Below are 13,555 nucleotides of genomic sequence, written 5' to 3'. Positions count from 1 at the left end.
CACACAGGTAGCGGTGTGAGTTGTTGGTGTGATCGTGCGGAACACTTACGAGTGTCTGTTGGATCTCGACTTGATCGTGCGGATTGCCCCCCTCATCTGCGCCTCTGCTTTGATGTCATGTGCCGCAAAACGCAATGCAATTGTCAACGACACTAATCTTCAGAGAAGTCACCTTTGGGCGTGCATGCCCCAGCGCCGCCCTTCAGTTGACGCATCTTGTGCATCGCGACGGGGCCATTCCCACGTCGATTCCGGCCATTCCATCACTACTCTCTCTCTCCCCGGCGTCGGTTTTGGCCGACCTCGGCTTTGACTTTTGCGGGTCGCGACGCGCCGGACGCGCGGACGCGTTCTCGACTTTTGGTATCCTGGGCGGATGATTGGATTATCCGTGCCTGGCCTCTCTTGATATCTTGTTCTGTCCGGATCTTGGCCTCGTCCTCCGTCTGTCTCAATTCAATTGTGACATTGAGGACCATGAGTCGCTTGATACCTAGATGCCCAATGCATCAAGCATTTTCATACGACATCACAGCGGAACATGTGAACGCGTCTACAGAATGTCTGGCGGATCTAGCATATCCAAAGTCCACGCGTGGAACACGTGACATCCACGTGCCAGCGCTCGTCGCCAACGCCACATGGACCAAATCCCGTCAACTCCGTCCCAGAGCTGGAGACTCCATCCACCTCCGTCCCTCCGTCACCACCACATGTTGACACTACCCCATCCAGTTTATCATCCTCCTACTCTTTCCCGTCATCAGCATCTCCATCCTTCATCATGGACGGCTACGGTAAGTAGGCTCGGACTTGCGGGCCCACATACTGACCACAGACGCTTTGGACGCGGCCACTTCCTCCCACACCAAGCATCGTGGTGATGGTAAGTTTCCTGCTGCCTCCACTTTCCTCCACCTTCCTCGCTGACAATCAAGACCGTGCAGGCCACCGCGACGACCGTGATCGCGACCGCCGGCACAGGGACCGGGACCATGATCGCGACCGATACGATCGCGACGACCGCCGCAGACATGACCGGGATCCTTATGGGCGGGACGCGGGACGCGAGCGCGATCCTTACGACCGCCGCGACCGGGACTATGACCGGAGGGACCGCGGCCGTCACGACGACCGTAGGCGCGACCAGGGTCGTGAACGCGACCCATATGGCCGTCGCGACGAGCGCGCGTGGTCCCCACCCCGCCGCCGCGGCGCTGACGATCGGAGTGGCGGCCAAGGCCGCGACGCCCCTCGCGATGCCGGGCGCGGTGGGCCTAGAGGTGGGGGGCGGCGCAGGGATTCGCCTGCGCGTTCCCCTACGCCGACCGACGCTATTCCGCTGGAAGAGCGCGTTGTCGAGCCGTCCCTTTGGGACCTTGCTCCCCCAGAGTTCCAGGGCATCTCGGCGCTGGAGGCCAAGATGACTGGTGAGTCACCTTGAGGGCGAGAGAAGCTAATGTTAGGCATGTTCACATACGGCCCAGGTCGTGTCGCACCTCCCATGCACCTTGGGCAGCTTGCGGCCGGCTTGATCAACCCGCTGCGGCAGAACAAGCGTGTGTACCAGGCCAACATTCCTGACACCGTTTCGGAGAAGCAGCTCATGCGCTTCTGGAACCGCCTCATGACCAACCGCAACAAGGCGTCAGTACCCGGAGAGTGTGTCAACCAGGTGCAGGTCAACCGCGAGAAGAAATTTGCGTGGATTGAGTTCCGCAATGCTCAAGAGGCGACGGCCGCACTGGAACTTAACGGCACCGAGTTTGAAGGGGCCCCTATGGAGCTAAAGCGTCCAAAGGACTACATTGGCATTGACCCCGCGCTCGGCTTCCTGGGACCTGCCACCGATGGCAACAACAAGCTCTTCGTCGGCGGGTTACCAACCAACTTGGGCAACGACCAGGTCATGGAGCTGCTCAAGTCGTTCGGCGAACTGCGCAGCTTCAATCTCGTCAAGGAGGGGAATGGCTCCGTGTCTAAGGGATTCGCATTCATTGAATATCATGACCCTGCTGTCACGGAGATGGCAATCCAGGGCTTGAACGGATTCCAGATCGGGGAGCGCGCACTTGTGGTGCAGCGCGCTGCGACGACGAACCGCGCGACCGGCGGCGCACAGGAGCACGGAGCAGCGGCGTTCCTCGCCAAGTCGAAGATTCTCGAAGAAGCCGACGCCGAGCCAGCCGACACGCGTGTCATGCTCATGCTCAACATGGTGACCGAGGACGAGCTGTATGACGACCAGGAATACGAGGACATCCTGCTCGACGTCAAGGAGGAGTGCGAAAAGTACGGCGTCGTGGAGGGTGTGCGCATCCCGCGCCCCGTGCCGAAGAGTACCAAGTGGGAGTCGTCGGACTCGGCGGCGCAGACGGCCGAGAAGAACCGCCGCATCAACGAAGAGAACGGCGTGGGCCGCGTCTACGTCATGTACGCCGACATCCCCGGGTGCCAGAAGGCGATGAAGGCGCTGGGCGGGCGGCAGTTTGGCGGGCGCACCATTCTCGTCGCGAGCACGAGCGAGGAGGACTTTATGGGTCCCGCGCCGCCGCCGCCCCCGTCCGAGCCGCCGATGCAGCTCGAGGCGCCACCGCCTCCGCCGCCGCCTGCTGCGCCCGAAGACATGGATCAGACGGCAGGCAACCTCCTGGCGGAGCTTGGGGTGTGAACTGCGTAACGGGGCGTGACGAGTCTGTCCATGTATTGCATGCTGATAACTGGCGTACGGCGTGACGGTGTGCATGTGATCTCGACGACATGACATGGGCGTCTCTGCAATCTCTGCATTTTCGGTGGTCATGTTGTTGTGAGATGGCCGCGGTGCCTGAATCCCTTTCCTCAGGGGGGTTGTGTCATAATCTTCCAAACTCGCGACTGACTTTACTGATTGCTGACCCCATTGCCGCATCGTGGTAGATAACCATGCATTGAGTTCTTCTGCATTATGCGCCTCGCTGGAAAATATTAGAAGTGAAGGAAATGGATGCGTCGTGTCGCAGGGCGCTGCTGGCGCAGGTCGTCAAGGTCGTCCGTGATGGGTACTCTGCATAGTGTGCTGGGTATGTCGCCGCCTGGCCTCGCCGGAGCGCCGGAGCCGTACGCGCTACTTGGCGGCGCTGATCAGCCGCGAGGCGCCGAGTGGCGGGTGCCGCAGGTCGTAGTCCTTTGGCCGGCGGAAGAGGAGGACGTGTGGTTCCTGGTGTCAGCGGGTGTGGGATGGAGCGATGGAGCGATGCAGCGATGGCCAGCAGGGTGGAGTGCGGTGTGCGGGTAGACTTGTCCAAGCCGTGGACCACATCTCACGACTTGCCACTCGACACTCGACAACACTCGACACCACTCGGCACTCGAAAACTCACAGGGTCGTGGCGCATGTACATCTCCCATCCGGGAGACTGGCGGATACCGAGTCCTCTCCAGATGTCCTCGGACAGCACGCCAGAGGGGACGAACTTTGTGAGGGCTTTTGGGAGCTGGTGTGAGCATGCTATACGACGGGGATGAGGATGGGGGGGGATTGGGGGATGCGTCGGCGCAGAAGCCGACCCTTGGCTGGTCCCTAATCCGGATGTTTGGTCCGAGGCTGAGGGGAGGGGAGGGTGCGAGGCATGCGAAGGCCACCACTATAAACACAAACCACCACCGCAGACAATGTACAGACTGCGTGCGGCGAGCGTGGCACTCACAATGACATGGCGATATTCCCAATGAGAGTCTGCTGTCAGCTTGTGCTCCAACAGTGAGAGTGGGGGGAGGAACTCACCAGAATAGCGGGCGCTGTAGCTGATCTTCTCGTGATATTGCTCGATGGCACGGCGCTTCTCTTCGGCTGTGAATGTCTTCTTGGACATGGTGGGTGGGGCAAGGCAGATGAGGTGATGGAGGGGGAGGGTGGTAACGCTGTGAGGAGGTGTGTGTGGAGAGAGATGCAGTGGTAACGCGAGAGGAGGGTAGTGGAGAGGAGAAGGGTATGCTAGTACGAGATGGGAATTGTGGAGCAGTCTGCTGACCGCTGTTTGTGTGTTTGTTGTGTTGTGATGAGAGAGATGCAAGAAAGATGGAGATGGAGCAGTCCGCAGAGATGTTGGCCTTGTTGGGCTGTTTGTTGACTTGGGCATGTTGCGGGGGCCCTGACGGAACTATTTTATCCGCGTGGCATCACGTGCACAAAAGTGGAGGTAAGAGTATCGTCAGCCTGTCAGTTGAGACACCATGATTGTTTTGCCCAACTCCGCCGTCTCGAGAGCACATGGCTGTCAAGCAGTAGCATGTCGGTGTACATGTGCATACGCAGCACGCAGCACTACTCTGCGGGGGAGCAACTCAAACGATAGCACATGATAGCATGTAGTAGTGTCTGCGAGAAAAAGAGATGAAGATTCCGCATGCGGAGTCTGCGCCAAAAGTGAGATTACATTATCAGGCACGAGATTAAGCTGGCTGAATAATCACCGACGGTCTCCGCCCTCGCCGCCTTGTCCGACGCCGCAGTCACTTGCTCAGTCATCACCCATCCATCACTCGTCGTCCTCTTCATCAACCTCGTCATCCTTGTCATCCTTGTCCTCCCCCTCGCAGTACATATATTCCTCACCGTCTTACTTCTCACTACCCACCCACCCACTACCCACCCATCACCATGTCCAAACTCGCCCGCACCCTCAAAGTCGACATCACCTCAGACACCGTCTGCCCCTTCTGCCTCCTCGGCATCACCCAGTTCGAGGCTGCTATCGCCAAGTGGAACAAGACCCACCCAGACAACAAGATCAAGCTCGACGCTCGCCTTCTTCCCTACCAGCTGCGGCCACAGATGTCTGAGGAGCCGCAGGATCTTGGCGCATGGAGTGCAGCCAACTTTGGCGGGCCGGAGAGGGCAAAGGCCATGCGTACTCGCCTGGCCGAGGCCTACAAGCAGGCTGGTCTCGAGCTGTACGTGTTTGGCACAATCATGTATGGACCGTCGCTGATATCAGTGCACCCTCTGCCAAGGTAGCCAACACAAACGCTGCTCACCGCCTGGAGACGCTGGCCGACACCAAGGGGCGCGCGGTCAACTACGCCGTGGGCAAAGACATCATGCGCGCGTATCAGCTCCACGGTACGGCGCCGAACGACCCAGCGATGCTGGCCAAGATTGGCACGCAGCACGGACTCTTCGAGACCGAGGCCCAAGGCAAGGAGTGGCTCGCCTCGGATGCGCTCAACAAGGAGACGCAGCGGGGCTACTTGAACGCACGCGCCGACGGGATCACGGGCGTACCGTTCTTTGTCTTTGATGACAAGTACGCCAGCTCGGGCGCTGTGGGCGAGGACGCGTTTTACAACGTGATTGAGCAGGTAGTATCGCCATAGATTAGAAGCCTGCTAGCTGCTAGCTGCTAGCTGCTGGCCTGAGGGCGATGTATTGCATTGAGACTTGAGTCCATGGCGGAATGCGGGATTGAGATACGTCATTTAACAAGTTCGCCACCCAGTCATCCTTGTGCCTCGCTCGCTGCTTCTCTTTCATCCTATTTCAATGCGACTCGCAACCATCCTCACCTCTCTCTCTGCTCTCTTCTCCTCACACTCGTTCTCTCCTCCCTCTCACACACCCTCCACAATGTCCTCCGTCACAATCCACGCCGCTGGCTCCTACACCGTCAAGCGCACCCCCGAGCTCGTCGACCTCCACCTCCGCATCCACAGTGAAGCCCCCTCGTCCGCCGACGCCCTCGAAGCTGTGCGCGTCGCTTCCGCCGACGTGTCTTCTCGCATCAAAGCTCTTGCCCCGCCCAAGGCGGACGTATCGGCTGCCATTGACAGCGAGGAGCATGATATCGACGACGAAGCCCGCGACCCTGCTTACCCCGTCACGAGCTGGAGTATGCAGCAGCTGCGTACGTGGCGTGTTATCCCAGACGACCACCTTCCTCGCCCCCCCCGCCCTCCGGTGCGCATGATGATGATGGCGTCGGCGGGACCCGAGGAGCCGCCCAAGCCCCAGCCAGTCTTCCACGCGGAGACCTTTGTCCGCGCCACCTTCCACGACTTTGGCAAGCTCAGCTCGGTCATCGAGGCTGTCACTGTGAGTCTGCGTCGCGGCGGCATTGTTTGGAGGCTCAGCGCGAGGCAGTGCTTGAGGTGTGAGCGCCATCGCGAACAAGGGAGCAGCAGACTTCGCGGGTCTGTGCTGACCCCTATATAGCTGAACTGTGCTAGAGCTAACGCCAGGCCAACGACGCCGTCTCCGTCGACAATCTCACCTGGGAGGTTACGCGTGCGACCCGTAAAGCACTGCAGACGCGCGTACGCCAGGGTGCATACGCTGATGCGCTCGACAAAGCCGTCGACTACGCCGCACCTATTGCACCCAACTCGGCGCCCCGCCCCGTCGAGGTGCGCGATGACTCGATCAGCTATGGCCGCAGTCGCGTTTTCAAGGCCGCCGCGCCCATGATGATGATGGACGGCAGCGGAAGCCCCGAGTCGACTATGACTTTCGAGCCTGAGCCCATCGAGATCTCGTCTCAGGTCAACGTCAAGTTTGTGCTCGACATCTAGACTCCACACGGGCGGCCTTTTACTTGTAGATATATGGCAAGCTCATTTCACGGAGCACAAGTCACGACCCCTGAAATGTTAAGATGATACATATGTGCCAAGTGCCAGAATCAGCTGTGTCTACTACAACACCTCTTTGCCTCTAATGTTCGATGTTAGTGGCCCTTGCGGCCGTCGGTCGCGTCGCCGCTCTTGCACGCGACAATCTTGATCTTGGGCGCTGTGACAAGCTCCCCCGAATGACTGGTGTTAGCGACGACAGCATAGTTTGAGATGGGATGCGCCGCGCGGCACACAACTCACGAGGAGCCGGTCCCCTCCATGCGGAACTGTGGGTCCTTGACAACGAACGTCCACACGTCATTGCAGAGGTTGTAAGTCGAGAGGTGGCCCTGGATGTCAGTGTCTGTTCATCATTTGCGGCTGAGCAAGCCGTGCGAGGTACAACTTTCAAGGTCCAGTGGCCCATCTCTCCTTGCTTTACCACACTTACCTTGACCGTCGTCTTCTGCTTGACCCCCTTCTGCACGCACTCAGTCAACGACTTGTCGAACTGGGATCAGCCCGGTAACCTGCATTCCCTCCGCACCTGCTGCAGGACTCTCATCGCAAGCTGTGGCGGGATGTCGCCCGAGGTAATCAGCTCGTCGAGCGAGTCGGTAAGCGCCGTCCCGATGCTGCAATCAGCCCCGCATCACCACCGTCCGCACCTCGACCCGCGGTAGAACTCGTAGTAGGTCTGCCCCTTGTTGTCCGCCATTGTGGATGGTGATGAGCGAGTGAGCGGTGGCGACCTGCAGTCGTCTCCGCGATCTCGAGGGTGGTTGGTGGCGATATATATACTCGTCCCCCCATTTAAGCGCACGTGGCGTTGTTCAAGCCTCCCACTTTAACATTTCGAGCTATACGTCCCAATCGGCCTCCGCACTACGATAGCCGCTCATCTCTCCCGTTTATCCAATACTCTCAAACCGACAAAATGGCCAGCGAGGACTTCACCAAGCGCAAGCTCTGGGGGTGAGGCCCCGCCTGGACTGCAGCTGACCACAGCGGCCGCTTCACCGGCTCCACCGACCCCTTGTATGCCCCTCGCCCAGCCCACCTGACGCCAGGATGCACGAGTTCAACCAGTCGCTCAAGTACGACAAGCGGATGTACGCGGCCGACGTAAAGGGCTCGATCGCGTTCTCCAAGGCGCTGCTCAAGGCCGGCATCTTGAATGAGCACGAGCAGCAGGAGATCACGCGCGGCCTCAAGCTCGTCGAGGAGGAGTGGGCGAACGGGACGTTTAAGATTGCGCCCGACGACGAGGACATCCACACGGCCAACGAGCGCCGCCTCTCCGAGCTCATCGGCAAGGACATTGGCGGCAAGCTGCACACCGGCCGCAGCCGCAACGACCAGGTCGCGACCGACATGCGTATCTGGCTGGTGAGTTGGACTGCTGCCGGGCGCCGAGGGCGCAAAGCGAGGCTGGGAAGCGTTCCCAGCCCACCCCCACAAACGGCTGACGACAGATGGAGGAGACCAAGACGGTGGAGAAGTACCTTGCGAACCTGTTGAACGTGATGGCGTCCCGCGCCGAGCAGGAGGTCGACGCCGTCATGCCCGGCTACACGCACCTGCAGCGCGCGCAGCCGGTGCGCTGGTCGCACGTGCTGCTCTCGCACGCGCAGTCGTTCGCCAACGACCTCGAGCGCCTGCGCGAGCAGTACAAGCGCATCAGCGTGCTTCCGCTCGGCTCGGCCGCGCTCGCCGGCAACCCGTACGGGCTGGACCGGGAGCTGCTGCGCGCCGAGCTCGGCTTTGAGAGCATCGGCGAGAACTCGATGCACGCGGTCGCGGACCGCGACTTTATTACCGAGTGGCTCTTCTGGGCTTCGCTCATGATGAACCACATGAGCCGCCTCGCCGAAGACCTCATCATCTACTCGACCGCCGAGTTTGGCTTCGTCACGTGCTCTGACGCGTACTCGTGAGTCTCTATCGGCGAGCAGGCTGACGGCAGGACGGGGTCGTCGATCATGCCGCAGAAGAAGAACCCGGACTCGCTCGAGCTGCTGCGCGGCAAGAGCGGGCGCGTGTTCGGCCAGATGGCCGGCTTCATGATGAGCGTCAAAGGCATCCCCTCGACATACAACAAAGACCTGCAGGAGGACAAGGAGCCGCTCTTCGACTGCGTGGACACGGTCGGCGCGGCGCTGCGCATCGCCGAAGGCGTCATCGCCACGCTGACCATCAACCCCGAGAACATGGAGAAGGCGCTCACGATGGACATGCTCGCGACCGACATCGCCGACTACCTCGTGCGCAAGGGCGTGCCGTTCCGCGAGACGCACCACATCTCGGGCCGCTCCGTCGCGCTGGCCGAGAAGAAGGGGTGCCAGATCTCGGACCTCAGCATGGACGAGTGGAAGGAGCTGTCGGACAAGTTTGCCGACGACGTCATGGACGTCTTCAACTTTGAGAACTCGGTCGAGAAGCGCAACGCTATTGGCGGGCCGGCGCGCGCCATGATCCAGCGCCAGGTCGATGTGCTCCGCAAGCGCATCAACCAGGAGTAGACCATCAGCATCTACAGTGAACTATGCATTAAATACTGGTATGGTGGTGGCAGTTTATGTGCTGCCTTGGGTTTCATGCTTTTGATTCGGAGGCGGAGTTGGTTTCTGCACAGTGCAAGGAGTTGAGTTGAGTCGAGTCGAGGCCGACCGACCGCGACGGCGGAGGCAAGTGACTCTGGTGCGATGACGCAGATAGCCTGGGCGGTTGCTAGCCTGAAAATGGCCAATGCTGGCTCGCCCCTCGTTACTGTGCTGTGCAGGTAGGCCGGATGTTGAGGGCGCTCAACACGGATCTCCCAACCGACCTGACACTACAGCGGTCTACAAAGGCTGTCGGGGGACGCGGATTACAAACATGGAGCTACAAACGAGGTAATACACAGGTCGAGGAGTGCCTATCCCAAGACGTCCTTGAGCAACGTCGCGGGGTCCTCGTACTTCCAGTGCAAGGTGTGCTTCTTCTCCTTCTTGGGCGCGCCGTCGGTCGGCCCATGCTCGTGCCCGCCCTTGTCGATTTTGAGCAGGCCCGTTTCCGCCAGCATGTCGGACACGGTGTCGACGCGGCCCTGTACGGCAGCGGTCTGGATCGCCTGGGCAGCCTTTTTGGGCGACACAGAGTTCCCGGCGGCGGCGGCGACGAACGGGGGCGGGGGAATGGCTGCCGACGCAGGGGTGGGCTTGCGTGGTGGCGGGTTGTTGTTCTCGTACTCGGCGATCGTAAGCCCCGACCCAAGCTTGTAGAGCGCAGGAGAGACAGTGGCCTGCAGCCCGGGCGCGAGGGTGAAGAGAGACTGTATTGTCGAGAGATCAGGCTTGGGCACGTCGTGCTCTTCTTCCTCGACATTGGCGTTCTTCGTGCCCAGCGGGACGCGCATCGTGTCTTCGCCCGGCCGGTCGCGCCCCGTCAAGTGGACGTATGAGTGCAGCATCTCGCCGAGGTGGGTCTGTAACCCCACCCCCATAAACTCGCCCACGTCCCGTGCCTGGTCGGGATCGAGGTCGAGACCGAGTGGCTTGGCGACTTGGGCGAGACGGGACGCCAGCTGGCTCGCCGACGGCAGCGTGCGGTTCGTTTGCGCCAGGGGTGGATGGGCCGGAGCTGATGTCAGCCATGTTCGCTACCACCGGCTCACTTGAAGCATAGACATTGTACTTGCGCTTGCGCTCGCCGTTTCCCACGTCCCAATCGGAGACCTCTTCGGGCGCGGCGCCGTCCTCATCCGCCGCGCGGCGGACTCGCTCGCGTTCCTTTCCGCCCATCCCCATGATCCACTCCCGCACTCGGTCCACCGGTTCGATGTACGTGGCATCCGAGTCAAAGTCGGCTGTGCCATCCATCCGCCGACGCTTATGCAGCATCTGCGACGCCGCTGGATGTGGCTCATCAGGCAAAGACGCATTGTACAGAATACTCTTGACCAGCTGGTTATGTAGATCGACTGGATGTCAGCTTGTTCAGCTTGTACAAGCGAGAGCTCACTCTTTTCAGGTGTCTTGAGCAAGGACCGCACTAGATCCACGAACTCGCGCTGGGAGAGCTTGCCGAGCAAGTACGCATTGAAGGAGCGCCAGTAAACGAGGCCGGCATCGCCGAGGACGTCATGTAGCTTCTGCTTTTGGCGAAGAGTGTCGTGGCGCCGGAGTGGGGCGGGAGTCTCGCGGGCGGAGCTCATGGTGGGGATGGGTGTGGAGTGACCGTGAGGAGCGCCATGTTGGGACATAGACGCTGGATGGCTTTGGCGGAGGTGGGGGGCCACGGATGGGCGGATGGATGCTTTGTTGGCAGCAGGATGGGATGTCTGGGAGAGGCAGAGATGAAGAGAAGTGGACAACGAGAAGAGAGTGGAGTGATGCACACCTCGGCTTTTACACCAGTACGAGGTTCGGATGTCAGAACCAGTGGGTTTTATTGCTGTGCGCATCGGGAGCAGAATTACGCAAGTGGAGGTAGCAAAGTCCAAGTCCACTCGCACTCCGTTCATTACTCGCATCTTGTTCGTCACATCCAGCTCCAACAATGGCCACGGCAGTTCAATCTTCCACATCAGGCGACGTGTCAGGCTCGTCCTCCGCTGCCGCCATCTTCCAGCGCCTCCACCCCGACCAGTACCTTACCCGCTTTCTCGACAAGGGCTACCGGCCAGACGCGCGCCGCAAAGACGTGTGGCGCGATGTCAGCATTAATGTCGGTAAGTAAACATTTCAAGCCATGACTGTTGTTAACTTTATCAGGCTCTATCGCAACCGCAGATGGCTCTGCGCTCGTCCGCATGGGCGACACGACGATGGTGTGCGGCGTCAAGGCCGAGGTGGCTGAGCCTAGCGGGTCACGGCCAGACGAGGGGTTTGTTGGTGAGTACGAGCGTGCATCAGTCTGTTATCGTGGTGTTTTGTCTACTTTGCAACGGCTTGAGCAGGCACTACGCCGCCACGAGGGTTCATGTTGTTTTGAGTCGGACTTGTCTCAGACCATGAGACATTGCTCACTCCAGTCCCCAACATCGATCTCCCCGCCCTGTGCTCGCCCAAGTTTAAGCCTGGGCCACCAGCAGACGAGGCGCAGACAATGTCAAACTGGTTGAATGACTTGCTTGTTTCGTGAGCCAGACAAGTCTGTACCAGCTGACCACGAGCTCGCAGACCCTTCCGCCAACGTCCCTGGTCATTGCTCCCGGGAAAGCCGCGTGGTCTGTCTACATTGACGTGGTGTGCATCAATTTTGACGGCAATGCGTATGACGCGGCGGTTCTTGCAGTAATGGCCGCGTTGCGGAATAGTGAGCTTAAATGGAGTATCCGAACTGACCTCAGCCCGCCTGCCCCGCGCGACATTCAGCGAGGACACGCAGCAGACGACCTGTGACGCGAACGAGACTTTCCCCCTTCCTCTTGGCCGCCTCCCTCTAACGGCCTCGTTTGGCGTATTCCAGTCGACCCACGTCCTGCCGGACCCAACAGCTTTTGAGCTGCCCCTCCTCTCGACCAACATCTGTATTGCTCTGGACGAGCAACTCCGCGCCTGCGCAGTAAGGCAAGAGGGTCTGGGTGGCGTGACGGGCCGCAGCGGAGATGATGTGCTCTCCGAGGCGTGGACGGCTGCCGAGGAGCGAGTGCGCGCCCTCCGCAACATCCTGGAGCAGTCGTGATGTAGTCTTGTGTTTATGAGAGAGAGAGTCGGAGATCCAGCTGCAGTCCGTGGCGGGAGTATATTTTCTGGGGTTCCCAACGCGTATCGTGCCATAAGGGCCAGGGATGCAGGGAAATAGGGAAGCCGGACGCGTCCAGGGATCGGCGTGGCGGCTGCCGGAGATGGTACGATTACAGCAACATGTTTTCATCGTTGCTGATATAATTCTTGTACATAAGCCCCAGCGCTGCTCCGTCTCCGTCCATCCATTACAGCACGCAACCATGGCAAAGGCCAAGCCCGCACAGCAGAGCACGCTCGGCAAGTGGCCGATCATCGGCGCCGTCCTCATCGTGCTCTACACCCTCGGCTCGTGGCTCGACTCGAATGTCGTGAGTTGCGATGGGCTTGCGGGGAGCGTCTGGCTCCGCAAACACATAGCCCGCGGGCCGCTGGCCTCTGCGCCCAGAGCCGCCTAGAGCCTTCCCGAGCCTCCCCGCGCTCCGCTGACCCCAGCACAAGTTCTACGCCATGACGCCCGAGGCGCTCAACGCGGCGGTGCAGACCTCGCTCGCGACATCGCGTGCAGCGGGCCAGGAGAAGAACGCAACCCACGTCGTCGAGACCCTCCTCGGCAACCTCGTCCAGACGTATCCCGACCTCGACTTGCTGACTGACTTTCGCAACCCGCGCGAGTGGGTGTTCAACAATGCCGGCGGGGCCATGGGCGCAATGTACATCATCCACGCGTCGATTACTGAGTGAGTGTGAGGTCGGGCGAGCTGGCATGTGTCGCAGAGCAAGCGGAAGGGGTATGAGATACAGCGGCCGGTGAGCAGAGTCCAAGCTCTGCTGACTCTCCTCACTTCTGCGTAGGGTTGCGCGCCACGAACTCGCCTAACCCCAGATACCTCATCATCTTCGGCTCGGCCGTCGGCACCGAAGGCCACACGGGCCGGCACACGGCCGACGACTACTTCCACATCCTGACGGGCCAGCAGCGGTGCTACGCCGCCGGCGACCTCGCGCCGCTGGTCTACAACCCCGGCGACGTGAACCTGATGCAGCGCGGCGTCGTACGACAGTACTGGATGGAGGGCGAGACCTGGGCGCTCGAATACGCCGCCGGCTGGATCCCGCCCATGCTCCCCTTCGGGCTCGCTGACATGCTGTCGTCGACGCTCGACTACATCTCGTTCTACCACACGTGCCGGATCACGGCGCGCGAGATGGTCAAGAATCTGCTGCGCGGCAAGATCTAGAGCATAGAGCACAGAGCAGACAGGGACACTGGACAGATGCATGTCCTACTTTTG

At 60.3% G+C, this 13,555-nt stretch overlaps 8 protein-coding genes across 8 annotated transcripts; 5 read left to right on the top strand and 3 right to left on the bottom strand.

The window, feature by feature from the left end:
* Positions 1–3,106: 3,106 nt before the first annotated feature.
* On the bottom strand, positions 3,107–3,854 carry COLE_01522 (uncharacterized protein; the record flags this gene model as incomplete). Its single annotated transcript, XM_018423885.2, has 4 exons — positions 3,107–3,199; positions 3,363–3,476; positions 3,690–3,718; positions 3,767–3,854. 4 exons carry the CDS (start codon positions 3,852–3,854, stop codon positions 3,107–3,109), a joined length of 324 nt encoding a protein of 107 aa, XP_018276972.1.
* Positions 3,855–4,642: 788 nt separating this feature from the next.
* On the top strand, positions 4,643–5,358 carry COLE_01521 (uncharacterized protein; the record flags this gene model as incomplete). The annotated part of the gene is made up of 2 exons (XM_018423886.2): positions 4,643–4,935; positions 4,980–5,358. The coding sequence occupies 2 exons, from the start codon at positions 4,643–4,645 to the stop codon at positions 5,356–5,358; spliced, it is 672 nt and encodes a 223-aa protein (XP_018276973.1).
* Positions 5,359–5,608: 250 nt separating this feature from the next.
* COLE_01520 (uncharacterized protein) lies at positions 5,609–6,549 on the top strand (the record flags this gene model as incomplete). Its single annotated transcript, XM_018423887.2, has 2 exons — positions 5,609–6,073; positions 6,220–6,549. 2 exons carry the CDS (start codon positions 5,609–5,611, stop codon positions 6,547–6,549), a joined length of 795 nt encoding a protein of 264 aa, XP_018276974.1.
* Positions 6,550–6,704: 155 nt separating this feature from the next.
* On the bottom strand, positions 6,705–7,309 carry COLE_01519 (uncharacterized protein; the record flags this gene model as incomplete). The annotated part of the gene is made up of 5 exons (XM_018419577.2): positions 6,705–6,792; positions 6,853–6,941; positions 7,043–7,102; positions 7,139–7,226; positions 7,260–7,309. The coding sequence occupies 5 exons, from the start codon at positions 7,307–7,309 to the stop codon at positions 6,705–6,707; spliced, it is 375 nt and encodes a 124-aa protein (XP_018276975.1).
* Positions 7,310–7,528: 219 nt separating this feature from the next.
* COLE_01518 (uncharacterized protein) lies at positions 7,529–9,113 on the top strand (the record flags this gene model as incomplete). The annotated part of the gene is made up of 5 exons (XM_018426877.2): positions 7,529–7,566; positions 7,600–7,629; positions 7,662–7,980; positions 8,067–8,524; positions 8,558–9,113. 5 exons carry the CDS (start codon positions 7,529–7,531, stop codon positions 9,111–9,113), a joined length of 1,401 nt encoding a protein of 466 aa, XP_018276976.1.
* A 395-nt stretch (positions 9,114–9,508) lies between these two features.
* Positions 9,509–10,786, bottom strand: COLE_01517 (uncharacterized protein; the record flags this gene model as incomplete). Its single annotated transcript, XM_018426878.1, has 3 exons — positions 9,509–10,212; positions 10,247–10,552; positions 10,594–10,786. 3 exons carry the CDS (start codon positions 10,784–10,786, stop codon positions 9,509–9,511), a joined length of 1,203 nt encoding a protein of 400 aa, XP_018276977.1.
* Positions 10,787–11,130: 344 nt separating this feature from the next.
* Positions 11,131–12,258, top strand: COLE_01516 (uncharacterized protein; the record flags this gene model as incomplete). Its single annotated transcript, XM_018423888.2, has 5 exons — positions 11,131–11,302; positions 11,346–11,465; positions 11,606–11,711; positions 11,747–11,889; positions 11,924–12,258. The coding sequence occupies 5 exons, from the start codon at positions 11,131–11,133 to the stop codon at positions 12,256–12,258; spliced, it is 876 nt and encodes a 291-aa protein (XP_018276978.1).
* A 512-nt stretch (positions 12,259–12,770) lies between these two features.
* Positions 12,771–13,501, top strand: COLE_01515 (uncharacterized protein; the record flags this gene model as incomplete). The annotated part of the gene is made up of 2 exons (XM_018419578.2): positions 12,771–13,000; positions 13,147–13,501. 2 exons carry the CDS (start codon positions 12,771–12,773, stop codon positions 13,499–13,501), a joined length of 585 nt encoding a protein of 194 aa, XP_018276979.1.
* Between the last annotated feature and the right edge of the window lie 54 nt (positions 13,502–13,555).

The sequence above is a fragment of the Cutaneotrichosporon oleaginosum genome (genome assembly GCF_008065305.1).
Source record: "Cutaneotrichosporon oleaginosum strain ATCC 20508 chromosome Unknown ATCC20508_contig01, whole genome shotgun sequence".
Classification (NCBI taxonomy): domain Eukaryota; kingdom Fungi; phylum Basidiomycota; class Tremellomycetes; order Trichosporonales; family Trichosporonaceae; genus Cutaneotrichosporon; species Cutaneotrichosporon oleaginosum.
The sequence above is the reverse complement of the archived record's forward strand: the minus strand, read 5'-3'. Positions and strand labels throughout refer to the sequence as shown.